The 14,606-nt window shown below is 35.7% G+C and overlaps 1 protein-coding gene across 1 annotated transcript in view; it reads left to right on the top strand.

Annotated features, from left to right (window-relative positions):
* The first annotated feature begins 730 nt into the window (after nucleotides 1-730).
* Nucleotides 731-14,606, top strand: part of Nbeal1 (neurobeachin like 1) — a 212,134-nt gene continuing 198,258 nt past the window's right edge. Inside the window, exons 1-2 of the mRNA XM_076865627.2 lie at nucleotides 731-805; nucleotides 1,713-1,984. Of these exons, the coding sequence (XP_076721742.2) occupies nucleotides 1,934-1,984 (51 nt within the window). The 5' untranslated portion in view covers nucleotides 731-805; nucleotides 1,713-1,933. The remainder of the gene's footprint in view (nucleotides 806-1,712; nucleotides 1,985-14,606) is intronic.

Genomic DNA, 14,606 nt, shown 5'->3' with positions numbered 1-14,606 from the left:
GTAAACTTTTAGTTTTAAAAGGTAATTCATCTTACGCGTTTTTCCTCCTCTAAACAAACATCCCTGAAAGCTGTCTATAGCTAGTAAACCCAGTCGTCTGCTTTTTGCTTCTCCTAAAAGAGCAAAACCCAGTGTTCAGCAGTGATAAAATAAATCCTTTGATTCGACAGAGAAAATTCGCGGCACAAAACAGACGCGCTCAGGGAAACGAATTTTTTTTTTCCTTAGGAATTAGTGTTGTGTGTGTTTTTTTTTTTTTTAACGTTACTACAAACTCCCAAGACCGATCCTACTTCCACAAAGAAATCATAACGCAAGACCCTTGTGATCCGCGGAAATGACGCCACGCGCTGAAAGTTGTCTGTGGGTTCCGAGGCGGGATGAGGCGGGGCGGGGCGGGGCGGGCGCGGACGTCAGCACGTCCGCCTTCTCTTCTCTTGCCCAGCACGGAGAAGATTGACAGGAGCGCTCGGGCTGGCGCCAGCCGCGCAGTACTCCCGCAGGAGCCAGGTCGACTGCGGCTGCGCAGGTATGCTGGGGCGTGGCTTCTAGTCATCCGCCCCTGCCTAGCCTGAGCGACCATTGAAGAGCGGCAGCCCGAGGGCCGGGTAAATCCCTAGCGCCCGGAATGATTAGCCCAGGGCCGCCCCGCCCCGGCTCCTCCCGCCCTCGCGCCCCGCCTCGTGCCTTCGCCGCCCCGCCTCCCTCGCCTGCCCGGCTGCGGGGTGACACTGGGCTTCACCCTGGGAAGGGGGCGAGGGCGGCAAGAGAGACGGCGGCCGGGTGGCGGCGACTGGCACCCTGTGTGAGCGCAGGGAGGGGAAAGGGGAGATTGGGAAGAGGGAGCCGCGCGGTGTGAAATGGGAGGGGTGCTTGGTAGCGGAGGGACGGTAGAGCGAGGGGCGGCGGTGAGGGGGCCAGGCTGTCCCGGGCGTGTCCTGCTGTAGTCCGGCTGGCATCGGTTGCGGGTCGGGGGACGCCAAGCTGGCGTTGCCCCGTTTCTAAAGCTTTTCTTGGCAGCTTTGGCATATCTTAAGTTTGCCTCTGCTTGGGTTGTCTGGGATGCAGGGAGGAAATTTAAAGATCCCCGTAACACTTGGAGGCTTTCCGGGGATCTTTTCCTAGCTGTGTGTGCGTGCTCCACTCTTCTTCCTGGATGGAGAGGTAGAGAGGCCAGGTGGACAGGTTGACTTTCACTCTCTGAAGATTGTTAAAACAAACAAACCAAATTCCTCCCGCCCTCCCCCACGCCCTGCCCTGCAACGCAACAAACATTCCCAACAACTTTAAGAAGCACACTAGAAATTTCTGAGAGATTTTATGTGTTTGAAATATGTGCTTTGGCTCATATGCACGAGGCCCTGGTTCCATCCCCAGCACCGGGTTTGGGGGCGGTGGGAGATGGCTTTGTCCTTACGTTTATAAAATGTATGTGAGTGAAAAGGGAGACTTGCACGTATTCTTAATGCATTTTTGGGTGTTCTTACTCATAAATATGCTCTAAATTCTAGGACTTAATATTGATATTATATACTTTGTTAATTGCTGTGTTGTCCTGAATCTAAAGTCTCTATGAAATCTAAAAAGTGTAAAAGTTATCCCATTGATGGTGTCAACTTAAGCAGATAAATCCCTTGTTTCTGACAAGTCTAGATTTTAAAAATACGACCTCTTTTGAACCAACCTTTGGACTTTTTTTTTTTCTTTCACAGATTTATTTAATTGCCTAGCTACCACTGATGAGGATATATTGGAGTAACCACTGAAACTGCCTTTTATTGACCAGAGAGTCCAATTGTTTCACTTATTTTTGTTTGCTCTACTGCTGTGAGCTTTACTGTAACGACTGAGAAACTTGGAAAATAAAATGAACTTGCTGTGGTCTTGAACATAATTTTTTGAGGAAAATAAAAGTGCCAGAGTGAAAGCCAGAATGGCATCCAGAGAGAGACTCTTTGAACTTTGGATGCTTTATTGTACAAAGGTAACTGCTTTCCTTTTTATTTCTATTTTAAAAATACTTCACTATAAGATTTTGTAACCAGACTTTATTTAGTGGATAATAGGATATTTATTCATGCTAATGACCCCAAACTAAAAACATGTAAGGGATTTTCCATTTCCCACTCTTCAGGTTTGAATACATCCATAATATTGACAGACTATAGAGTCTTTTATTTGATTCTTGTCTTCAGTTATTTCAAAATTGTATAAGTCAAATTATTCTCTTAAGAGGAAAAAAGTAAAACCAACCTTTTCTTACTGAAGGTTGAATCCAGGGGCACTTTACCATTGGACTACATCCTCAGCCCTTTTTTAATTTGGGAAGGGTTTCCCTGAGTTGTTCAGACTGGCTGGAACTTGCGATCCTCCAGCTTCAGTCTCCAGTGTAGCTGGGATGACATTTGCCATTATGCCTGGCTAAAAGTTTTTATTTTTGTTTATGCTTTTTTTTTCTCCTACAAGTGGGAGTAGGATAGAGTAGGATAGAGCCTTTTTCGTGAGGAGGGCATTAAGCATTTTTCTCATAGCTAACCTTTTAAGTTGTATGTAAAGGTTATTGATTGCTATGCTAACACTTGAGAGCCTTGTCTCAGTTGCTCTTCACTACAATTCTGGGAGGTTGATTTATAACTATCCACTTTTACTGCTGAGAAAACTGATGCAGGAGTGAACCTGAAACACAGTAGTGCCTGACTCATGTCCATGCTTTTAACTATTGTGGCTGCCTTAACATTTTTATTTTTGTTATTCAAAAAATAATTTCCTTTTTCTTCTTTGTCTGTATGTGTATTTTTACATGATAGCTTTGATTTTATCTTTGATTTTAGGTTATTGAGAAGAGTGTATCATAAAGACACATTTTCAAGTATCTACTCTGAAGATACTGGCAAGGGTGGGAGAAACATCCCTAATCTATTTAAGTTAATTTAGGTCTGGGTAGTGAAGTTCTCAAGTTATAGCATTTATTTCAGCATTATCCCTTTAGCCTCCTTTCTTATGCTTTCAGCTCTTCAAAATATTTTTTTAACTTCTTGGTTTGATAGGTATTATAATTATTAAATGACATATACCTTGACATGTTTAATATAAATTTTTAAAATAGCTTTTAGTCTTCTGTACTTTAATGCCAGACATATCTTTTTAAAAATAGACAGTTCTTCCAATAATAAATTAATCCAAATCATCAGACTCTTGAAAATAGTAACTAACACATGTTGGGCAAAAATTTAAATGAAATTTTAATATGAATGTCTAGTAATTTAAAAACAATTTATTAAAAAGATAAGCTTTCATTGTTTTCAGAATGACAAAAGGTAAATGAGGTTACATGGTTTTATTAATAAATTATATTGTTTTTGTGTAGATTTAATATTTAAGTGCACAGTGCTTGTTGAAAAGATAGTGTATGTAGTTCCTTGGCATACACTGAATTTTATTCTTAGTGACTTTTTTTTTGGGTACCGGGGTTTGAACTCAGTGAGCCACATCTCCAGCCCTGTTTTGTATTTTATTTAGAGACAGGGTTCCACTGAGTTGCTTAGCACCTGGCTTTTGGTGAGGTTGATTTTGAACTCGCCATCCTCCTGCCTCAGCCTCCCTAGCCTCTAGGATTACAGGTGTGCGCCCGACTCTTAGTGACTTTTATATAAGTATGAACCCTTAAATTCATTTTAAATTTTCTGTTCTTAATAATGAAGGGTCCCCATGGTCAATTTTATTTTATTTTTTGCTGAGCTAGGGATTGAACTCAACTCTACTTTGTGCCAGACAAACACTCTTATCATTGAGCTATTGTTTCCAGCCCCCTATGGGCAAATTTTGAAACCTTTTTTTTCTTGAATAGGAAGATAAATTCTTTTCTTATGTTTAAGATTAAGTCCTGTGTAGCCAGGTGCAGTGGTGCATGCCTGCAATTCTAGTGACTCATGAGGCTGAGGCAGGATGATTTTGCAAGTTCGAGATCAACCTCAACAACTTAGTGAGACTCTAAGGACTTAGCAAGACCCTGTCTCAAAATAAAAAATAAAAATGGTTGGGGATGTAGCTCAGTTGTTAAGAGCCTCTGGGTTCAATCTCCATTACAAAAGAAAAAAAATTATGGCGTATACTTAATAAGGCATATTTTTTCAGTTGTTTTCAAAGAATATTTAAAATCATGTTTCATCATTTTATAGATAATGTATTTATTAGATAATAACTTTTTCTTCTGAAGACACCTTGAATAAGATACCTACCAAATCCAGCAAATAGATTTAATTCTTCTTCCTAATGAGGATGATCACTGAATACTTAGTTCTTTGGATTTTCTAGCTATAATTGTTCCTAGTAGTTAGCTCCTCAGAAATCACCTGACTTTTCCTCCTCCAACAAACTTTTATGCCTTTTTCTGTTTGCTTTTTACAGTTTTGATGAGCTTTCACATGACTTCAGGACTGCTCAGATCTTTTCATAAAAATGTTTTCTGTAACTTAGTTCTTAGAATTTCTTAGACTTTTTTGTGGGCTTATAATTGTGAAGTCTAATTTTGATTCTGCTGCTATTCTCTTTTGTGACCTTGAGCAAGACTTACCTCTTTGAGTCTCAGTTTTCTTATTTGTTGAGTAAGAGTGTGTATACAGGGAGAATGTTTTGTCTTACTTCTTAGTTAAGATTTTTGTTTGTTTTGACCTCTGAGGGATAGGTAGGATTTTTTTTTCTTTCTTATTCTGTAGTTTGTTGTATAAAACCTTTTAGTTGTCCTTTCTTAAGTTTTCATTTTGGAAAATTTCAAGCATGCACAAAGTAGAGAAGAAGGGTTAACTGTTTTGTATCTGTCACCTTGTTTCAACAATGATAAGTTTGATAAGTTTGTATTCAGTCATTTTTCATCTCTGTAACCTTTCATTTCACCTATATCTATCCTGAATCATTTTAAAGCAAATCCCAATTTGTGATGTTACCCATAGTTAATCTACAATACAGTATTTTTTTGGTATCAGGTATTGAGCCCAGGGATCCTTAATCACTGAGCCACATCCTCAGCCCTTTTTTTATTTTCCATTTTGAGATAGGGTGTCACTATGTTTCCCAGGGCCTCACTGTGTTGCTGAGCCTGGCCATGTTGGTGATCTTGGCTTTCAACTTGTGATCCTCCTGCCTCAGCCTCCCAGAGCCTCTGGGATCATAGAACCTATACCACCAAACCTGGTCCAACACAGTAATTCTTTAAATTATCAAATTTGTGATCATGTATTAACTCTTCTGCAAGTGTCATAATATTCTTATTTTCCCACTGTTTAATTTAACATTTATTTATTTATGTATTAAATTTTTTTTTTTTTTTTAGTTATTGGTTGACCTTTATTTAATTACTTATATGTGGTGCAAAGGATCGAACCCAGGACCTTGCACGTGCTAGGCGAGCGCTCTACCACTGAGCCACAAGCCCAGCCCTAACTTAATATTTAAATAAAGTATAAGCATTGTATTTTGTTGAAAATATCTGTGAAACTTTTAAATGTACAGGTTCCTCCTTACCAGACTTTCTTCCTTGCTGTTTGTTGAAGAAACCTTTTTTTTTCAAATTACAAAGACAATTTATTTCTGTAATACAGAGAATACAACACATTCAAATAAAGCAAAAATAAAAATCAAATATAATTTCATGAAATGAATTAGAAACTGAATATAGGCATAAAACATTATTCCTATATCATAGAACATATTGTTTAAGGGTAAGAGATTGATATAACCACAAAGAATAATTAAGGACATGATGTCAGAGGACAGATTTCCATAAGTGAGATAGAGTAATACAGACAATGGGACAATTCATTCAATACTGATATTTAATGAAGAATATATTGAGATCTGAAGAATAGATGTTAAACTCCTAATAGGGGAAAAGCACCCAAAAGCTAGTGATAACATGTGTGAAGCTTTGAGAATAAACATGGAAAGTTTCAGGACCTGAAAATAGATGCATTGCTATTAAGTGAATTGTGTTCCCCTCAAATTTATATGTTGAAATTCTAACCCTTTTGTAACTCAGAAATAGGACTATATTTGGATATAGGTCTCTTTATTTTATTTTTTTTCTTAAAATTTAGATTTTAAATTAATAGAGACTAACAGTAGTAACCATTAAAAACCAACACATTGACAAAAAAAAAAAAAAAAAGAAACCAGGTTTTTGACCTCAGAGTTTTCTAAACTCTGTTTTGTTTTTGCTAATTGACTTTCCTTGATTTTAGTTCTCTCTGCTGATGTTTGTAGACTGGCTAATATAATACTTAACTGATTCAGGTTCTATAACAGATATAGAAGGCAGTCACCAGTGATTTTTGCCTAACTGTATTATTTCATTAGGATTTTGCAAAACTATATTCTTTTCATTTATTAGAACACACAGAAATATTCCTTCATCAGTTATTGATACATTTTCTTAAAGGGAAGGCAGGCAGCATAAATGTTTGATTTTTTTAAAAAAAATTTCAGAACAATGATTTGATTTGCTAGCATCCTGCCAAGTTGTTTTTCTTTAGTATCAAATTCATTTTTTTCTTTTTCATATTTTAATTGGTACATTTTTATATTTGTACACAATGATGAGATTTGTTGTTACATATTTATACATGCACACCATATAACAATATAATTTGGCTAATATAATTCTCTAGAACTTTCCCTCTCTCAAGTTCATCATTAATTATTAAAATTTAAACAATGTCTACTATTGTGCTGTCTTTGTTTTTTTACATAAGACATCACATACAAACTTGACTAAAGACAACTTTGAAGATTTATCAAGTTCTGGTTCAGAACAGTAAGGTTAAGGTATCTTCCATTTTGCCACAGAGCTGACCTTGACACAAGTAGTCCACAGTGTGTCAGTAATGGGTTAATATTAAAGTTCCATGATAGTGTTTTTATGGAATGCAATGTTTTGAAAGTTGTTACTGAACATTATAAAAGTTTAGTAGGTTTTTTAGGTAGTAGGACTTCCTCAGAAATATCCCTTGTGTAATACTGCTTTCTCAAAAGAATGCTAATGGGAAATAAGTATGTCTTCTGCCTATTAGTCTGGGTGTGATTGTAAACCTAAATACTCTTGTTCAAAATCCTTTAAGTCGAATTAAAAGAAATTACTAGTTTCAGTTTTTAGAAGATAGATCTTAACATATTAAACTTAATATTTGAAAAGGATTTAGGTAAAAACCTGTGCAATTTTTATCTTATTTTAAGTGTACAAATAATGTATGTGTTTATGGGGTATGGTGTGATGTTTTGATATAGACATACGTGGTGGAATGATTAAATCAAGCTGATTAGCGTATCTATTACCTGACATTTTTTTTTGTGGTGTGCAGTTTGTTTTGTTAGCAAACTTTTCAGTATGATTTTTTTTCCCCTTTGTCCTTTTAGGAATAGGATTTAATTACAATGTTAGAAACATTAATCTTCATAATAGGTTGTTAACCTTATGTAGTTATTACATATTATATATAAGCAGAATGATTTTGGATTATCTAAGGCTTCTTTCCTCTAAAGATTCATCACTAGTGTCTAAGACTACTGATTAAAATTATGTAGTCTGAACTTACTTGCTTCCAGATGGTCATCCCCACCCAGGGTCAAGGATTTGATTAACAGTGCATTTCATATAGCTCTTATAAGTTAAAAATTATTTTGAAAAGGTTTAATCTGGTATCTGGATTTTAGTTCAGTAGTTAACAGCTAGCTGTTAAATGTTTTGTTACATTTAACAAGTATAGAAGTATAGAAGGCAAAATTACTTAATGTCTGAAGATTTTAGTTTATGTAATATGTAGTAGGCATTATGTCTACTGTCTTTGGACAGTATTTCATCACTTAGCATTCTTAACGTAAGGCAGACAAAGAAACAAAAATAGAGAACAACTTTATACCAGCTTTTGGAATTTTGTACCTTTTTGGAAGTCATGGATTTTCACAGAAAGACATATGTATCATAAACCCTATCTCATCTGTTGCCCTCAGGTAGGTATAAAGATGTATGTCTATTAGAAATTTAGTCTTTGTGGGAAGGCTGCAGTTGGTCACCAGAATATATATGAGGGAAATTGAAGTTTTCAAATTCTTAGGGATGAAGAATTTTTAGATATCAAATTCTTAGGTGTTTCCAATTAAGGTATTTTTTGTTCTGTCTGGTTTAAAGTATCGAATGCATTAAAACTGAGTAAAAAGATACAAAATGACTTAAAAGTGTGGCATTATAAAATATGGCAATGGGGTTGAAATTCAGGGTTCATTAGTGTTTTTTTGTTTTTTTTTAAATTCAATTTACACTGAAAATTCTGCAGACCTAACAGGATTGGAGTCAGGATTTAATTCTAGTTATGCTTCTGGTTTTAGTGACCTGAAAGGAGATTACCTAGTTTTTTATATATTAATTTTCTCATATGTTAAATGAAAAAAAAAAAAGCCCCCCAAACCACTATTGTACGCATCAAAGTTGTTGAGAAAAAAATTGATTGTACGTAGATGTACCTTAAGAGTAAGAAATATATGAGGCTGGGGTTGTGGCTCAGCTGTAGAGTGCTTGCCTAGCACATGTGAGCCCTGGGTTCCATCCTCAGCATTACATAAAAATAAATAAAATAAAGGTATCGTGTCCAACTACAACTAAAAAATAAATATTAAAAAAAGAATAAGAAGTATAAACATGTAATCTTTATTTGTATTCTTCAAATATACATCTGTGTCTGGAATATTATTCCCAGACACTTCCATTTGGCCTATATATTGTATGATAACTGAGGGTTGTATTTTCATCTTTTTATTAATAATAATGAAACTGTGTTTATGAATGTCTTAAATAATTTTTCATTTGTACTTATTTAGTCTTGCATTCAAGCAGAGTGCTTAATTATCTTGAATACTCATTTGAGTTTTTTTCTTCCCACTATAATTCGAGTTTGTTTTGGACCTTGGTGATGTTCCATTTCCTGCTGTTGGCCTTTGTCCTTCTAAATCTGGAATATGACTGAAATAGATAGTTTTGCAGTGAGCTCAGAGTAAACTTCCTTTTCAGAATAAAAGTTTTTCTTTATAATCAAAATATAATTTAGAGATATTTTATTCAGGTAAAAAGAAAAATACCTCTTATATATATTTGGAAAAAATGGAATGAATGCTCTTCTAGTGAGAAAATTGACAATTTATATTAGTACAGTATTGGTTGTAATTCTACGTAAAGCTCTTAGTATGATGGACCAATACATGTCTACCTGTAAAATTGAAGCTTAATTGAATCTATATTAAGTCTCTAACATGTTCAAAGTATTGCAATGGCTCTTGATTTTTTATGGCTTAATGACCTTATAAGGAAGGAAATATTCTTTGACTTAAAAAAAAAAAACACAACATGATTATTAAAAGCCTTTAGTGGATACCAATATGTGTTTGTTTTTAGAAGATGGACGTCAAAACAATAAAGAGTATATTTTATATCAGTAGACCTGGGAATAGCCCTTAGGAAATAAATGTTGCTTTTGTGATTTGACTTGAGCATTTTATTGCTACTCTAAAAGTTGTTAAGATGCAAGAATTTTTTTCCTTTTCTATTGATTATCATAATCTAAATTTTTCTGGTAGAAGGTAGAATTGGTAGCATTTAATTTGTGTATCAATTTGTAAATGTAGAAGAGTCTAAATAATTTCCAAGTTTTTTTTGAAACTGATATTTGGACATTCCATTCACAAAGTTAGCTTGTACAAGACCACAAAGCTTTCAGGTAAGAATTTATGTGGGTAGAAATACTCCACATATGGGTTTGGAGTTTAAAAAGGAAGTCTGTGCTGGAAATAAAGATTTGAGAGTTGCCATATTGGCAGTTATTTGTGTGTAAGAAGAAAGTAAGGTAAAAGGAAGTCCTAGAGAACATTATCATTTAAGAGGGTAGAGAATGAGTCTAAAACTCTCATATCTTAGGCATGTAGTAAATATCATATATATATTTTTTCTGTTTTTTTAAAAAAATGATAGAGGAAGAAGTGTTTGTAAGGAGTTTGAATGGAAAGAAAATTAAAAGTGACTGATAGCCAGGTGTGGTGACGGACCCCCTGTAATCCTAGAAGTTTGGGAGGCTGAGGCAGGAGGATCAGGAGTTCAAAGCCAGCAAAAGTGAGGTGCTATGCAACTCAATGAGACACTGTCTTTAAATAAAATACAAAACCTGAGTTCAATCTCTGGTACTCCCATCTCTCCCCCCACCCCACCACAAAATAAAAATGGGACAAGTATCCAATATACCACATTCTGCTTTCTTTTTTTCTTTTTGTTTTTTTGAGAGAGAGAGAGAGAGAGAGAGAGAGAGAGAGAGAGAGAGAGAGAGAGAGAATATTTTAATATTTATTTTTTTTAGTTTTTGGTGGACACAACATCTTTATTTTATTTTTATGTGGTGCTGAGGATCGAACCCAGCACCCCACACATGCCAGGTGAGCGCGCTACTACTTGAGCCACATCCCCAGCCCCTGCTTTCTTTTTTTTTTCTTTTTCTTTTTTCTTTTTTTTGATACTGGGGATTGAACTCAGAGGCACTTGACCACTGAGTCATATCTCCAGCCTTATTTTATATTTTATTTAGAGACAGGGTCTCACTGAGTTGCTTAGTGCCTTGCTTTTGCTGAGGTTAGCTTTGAAGTTGCAGTCCTCCTGCCTCAGTTTCCCGAGTCCCTGGGATTACAGGCAAGTGCCATCTTGCCTAGCCCACAGTCTGCTTTCTTGATTACAGTTGTTCATATCCCTGCCATATGTAAAATGAACTTTATTTTTATCTTAAGAACTTAAAAGACTCTTGTTCAGTAATGCTATCAGTCTTGAAACACAGAATCTTAAGATATATATCACATCCGATTGTTATTTTCTTGATACTAAACACTTTGCATTCTGAAGATACTATTGTTATCCCCTCCAAACCTAATGTATACTTGTGAAACTGAGATAGGAATGCTTCAATATAGACTCTTTAGGTGGGTGCAGTGACACATGCCTGTAATCCCAGCAGCTTATGAGGCTGAGGCAGAAGGATTGCAAGTTCAAAGCCAGTCTCAGCAACTTAGACTCTTTTTCAAAATAAAAAACAAGAAGGGCTGGGGATGTGGCTCACGGGTAAAGTGCCCCTGGTTCAATTCCTGGTACCAAAAAACAAAACAAAACAAAAGTTCTTCAAAAAGGAAGAGTGAAAGGCTTATAAGACATAGTTCATAACTTGTGAAAACTGCAAATATTGCCTGCTTCCTCTACCCTTAGTTCCATGATTTAACTCAGTTCTGTTCCTTGGAATAACTGCCTAGGCCATTCTTCTTTATTGCTCTTGGCTCTTTTCTCTTGGAGGTTCTTTTCTTATCATTTTCCTTTTGCTGTATATAAATAGGGCATAAATATGATTCTGTGTGTATACATTTTTAAAGGTTTTTTAATTAAAGCATTATAATTATATGATTTCAGTTCGTTTTGATGTGGAATTTGATTTCAATCCCTGTCCCCATCCATTCCCCTCTCCCCTCCCCTTATTCTCCTTCCTCCACTCTACTGATTTTCCTCTCAATCTTTTATTATTTTTTTTGAATTTATTTGTTCATTTTAATTAACACATGACAGTACAATGCATTTTGACATTAAACTACATGGAACATAACTTCTTATTCTTGTGGTTGTACTTGATGTGGAGTTACACTAGTTGTGTATTTGTATGTGAATGTACTAAAGTTATGTTTGATTCATTCTGCTGTCTTTCCTATTCCCACCTGTCCAGTCCCCTGTACCTTCACTCTGCCCTTGCCATTGTGAGTCAGCATCCACCCATATGAGAGAACATTCAGTCTTGGTTTTTTGGGATTCATTTATTTCACTTAGCATGATAGCCTTAGTGTCATCCATTTACTGGCAAATGCCATAATTTCATTCTTTGTGTCTGAGTAATATTCCATTGTGTTTATGTACCACATTTTCTTTATCCATTCATTTTTTGGAGGGTACTTAGGTTGGTTCCGTAGCTTAGCTATTGTGAATTGAGCTCCTATGAACATTGATGTGGCTGTGTCACTATAGTTTGCTGATTTTAAGTCCTTTGGGTATAAACTGAGGAATGAGATAACTGGTTCAAATGATGGTTCCATTTCAAGTTTTCTGAGGAATCTCCATACTGCTTTCCAGAGTGGTTGCTCCAATTTGCAGTCCCACCAGCAATGGGACTGAGTGTACCTTTCCCCTGCATCTTCACCAACATTTATTGTTACTTGTATTCTTAATAATTGCCATTCTGACTAGAGGTGAAATCTCAGTGTAGTTTTAATTTGCATTTCTGTAATGGCTAGTGATGTTGAACATTTTTTCATATATTTATTGACTGATCATATTTCTTGTTCTTTGAAATGCCTGTTCAGTTTCTTTGCCTGTTTATTGATGGAATTATTTATTATTTATTTATTTTTTGGTATTAAGTTTTTGAATTCTTTATATATCCTGGTATGGGAGGCTCTCTCTTCATTTTTTTAAAATATTCTTTTAGTTGTTGATAGACTTTTATTTTATTTATTTATATGTGGTGCTGAGAATCGAACCCAGTGCCTCACACATGCCAGGCAAGTGCGCTACCATTGAGCCCCAGCCTCATCTCTTCATGTTCTTGATTGTTTCCTTTGCTATGAAGAAGCTTTAGTTTGATACAATCCTGTTTGTTGATTCTTGATTTTACTTCTTGCACTTTAGGAGTCTTGTTGAGGAATTTAGTTCTTAAGTCAACAGGATGGAGATTTGGGCCTACCTTTCCTTCTAGTAGGCACAGGGTCTCTGGTCTAATGCCTACGTTCTTGATCCACTTTGAGTTGAGTTTTGTGCAGATTGAGAGTTAGGGGTTTAATTTCATTTTATTACATATGGATTTTCAGTTTTCCTAGTACCATTTGTCAAAGAGCCTATCTTTTTTCCAGTGTATGTTTATGGCTCCTTTGTCTAGTATGAGATAACTGCATTTGGGTTTGTCACTGTGTTTTATTCTGTATCACTGGTTCTGATGTCTGTTTTGGTCTTTTATTATTTTTGGTTAGTACTTTATACATACAGGTGAAATTCCCTGTATATTTATATATGCTCATAACATGATTTCTTTAAATTCATTCTGTATTTCCTCCCCTTTCCTGTCCTTTCCCTCCCTCTCAATCTCCTTTTTTTACTCCACGATCTTCTGTATATCTTTTTGATATCTGACCACTTCCCCACTTTTCCCTAATTTTGCTCTAGCTTCCACATATGAGAGAAAACATTCAACCTTTGATTTTCTAGTCTGGCTTATTTTTCACATGATCTCCATTTCCATCCTGAAGGGATAATTATTTAAAGTTTATGAAAAATTTAAAGTAGCCAGGCTTGGTAGCATATACCTGTAATCTCAGCAACCTGGGAGGCTGAGACTGGAGAATTGCAAGTTCAAAGCCAGTCTCACCAACTTACTGAGGCCTTCAGCAACTTAATTAGACCCTGTCTTAAAATGGTTGTGGCTCAGTGGTTAAGCACCCTGCGTTCAATCCCCAGTATCACCAGAACCAAAAACAAACAAACAAATAAAAAGTAAAATTTGAAATCATTCTTACTAGGTATTGGTATATTCTAAGCCTGCTTCTAATATTCTTTCCTTTACATATGTTAAAAGTGCTTCCTGGCTTTTCCTGGATGTGATATGCTTTCTTTTTATTAACATATTTGCTTTCATCTAATTGACTATGAATTCACATATTTCACCTGAGAATATGCTTTTCTAAATAGAATTAGTTTTCCACTTAGGTTGTAAGTCCAGATATAGGAAAACAAAGGCAAGCAGGATAGAGAAGTCATAAGTCATCAGGGATGGCTTGGTAGAAGAGGTGGCATTGATCAAGGGAGGGTATTTATTTATTTATTTATTTTTGGTACTGAGAATTGAACTCAGGGGTGCTTTACTGTTGAGATACTGCCCAAGCTTTTTTTTTTTTTTAATATTTATTTTTTTGGTTGTAGTTGGACACAATACCTTTATTTTACTTATTTATTTTTATGTGGTGCTGAGGATCGAACCCACAGACTTGCAAGTGCTTGGCGAGCACTCTGTTGCTGAGCCACAACCTCAGCCCTCCCTATCCTGTTTTAAAGAATAATTTTGTTTTGAGTTAGGATCTAACTAAGTTACTTACAGTCTCACTAAGTTGTTGAGGCTGGCCTTGAACTTGAGATGCTCCTGAGTCTTGATCAAGTTTTAAAGAATGTATAGTAGCTTAATAGTCACAAAAGGTATTGAGGCAAGCAAAAGGCATGACCAAAAAGTATAAAAAAAAAAGTGTCTTAGTATAGATTTTTATTTCTGGTAATAAAGTATGCTATGTTTGAACTAATCTTTATTCTGAAATTACTCAGATTTATTTTAAAGGCTGTGAAAAACTGGCAGGAGAGGAAAGCATTAGAAAGCAAAATCTTATTAAAGCAGGAACATCAGTAAATGGAAACCATTTTTTGCCTGTTGAATTTGAGCTTTTATTTTCCTGGCTTTAGGAGTGGCCAGATCAAAGCCAAGAAGCTACCCAGCATGAGAAATGTAAATTTTTCT

This window comes from Callospermophilus lateralis, chromosome 9 (assembly GCF_048772815.1).
Source record: "Callospermophilus lateralis isolate mCalLat2 chromosome 9, mCalLat2.hap1, whole genome shotgun sequence".
Classification (NCBI taxonomy): domain Eukaryota; kingdom Metazoa; phylum Chordata; class Mammalia; order Rodentia; family Sciuridae; genus Callospermophilus; species Callospermophilus lateralis.
Note: the sequence above shows the minus strand (reverse complement) of the source record. Positions and strands in the feature narration are given on the sequence as shown.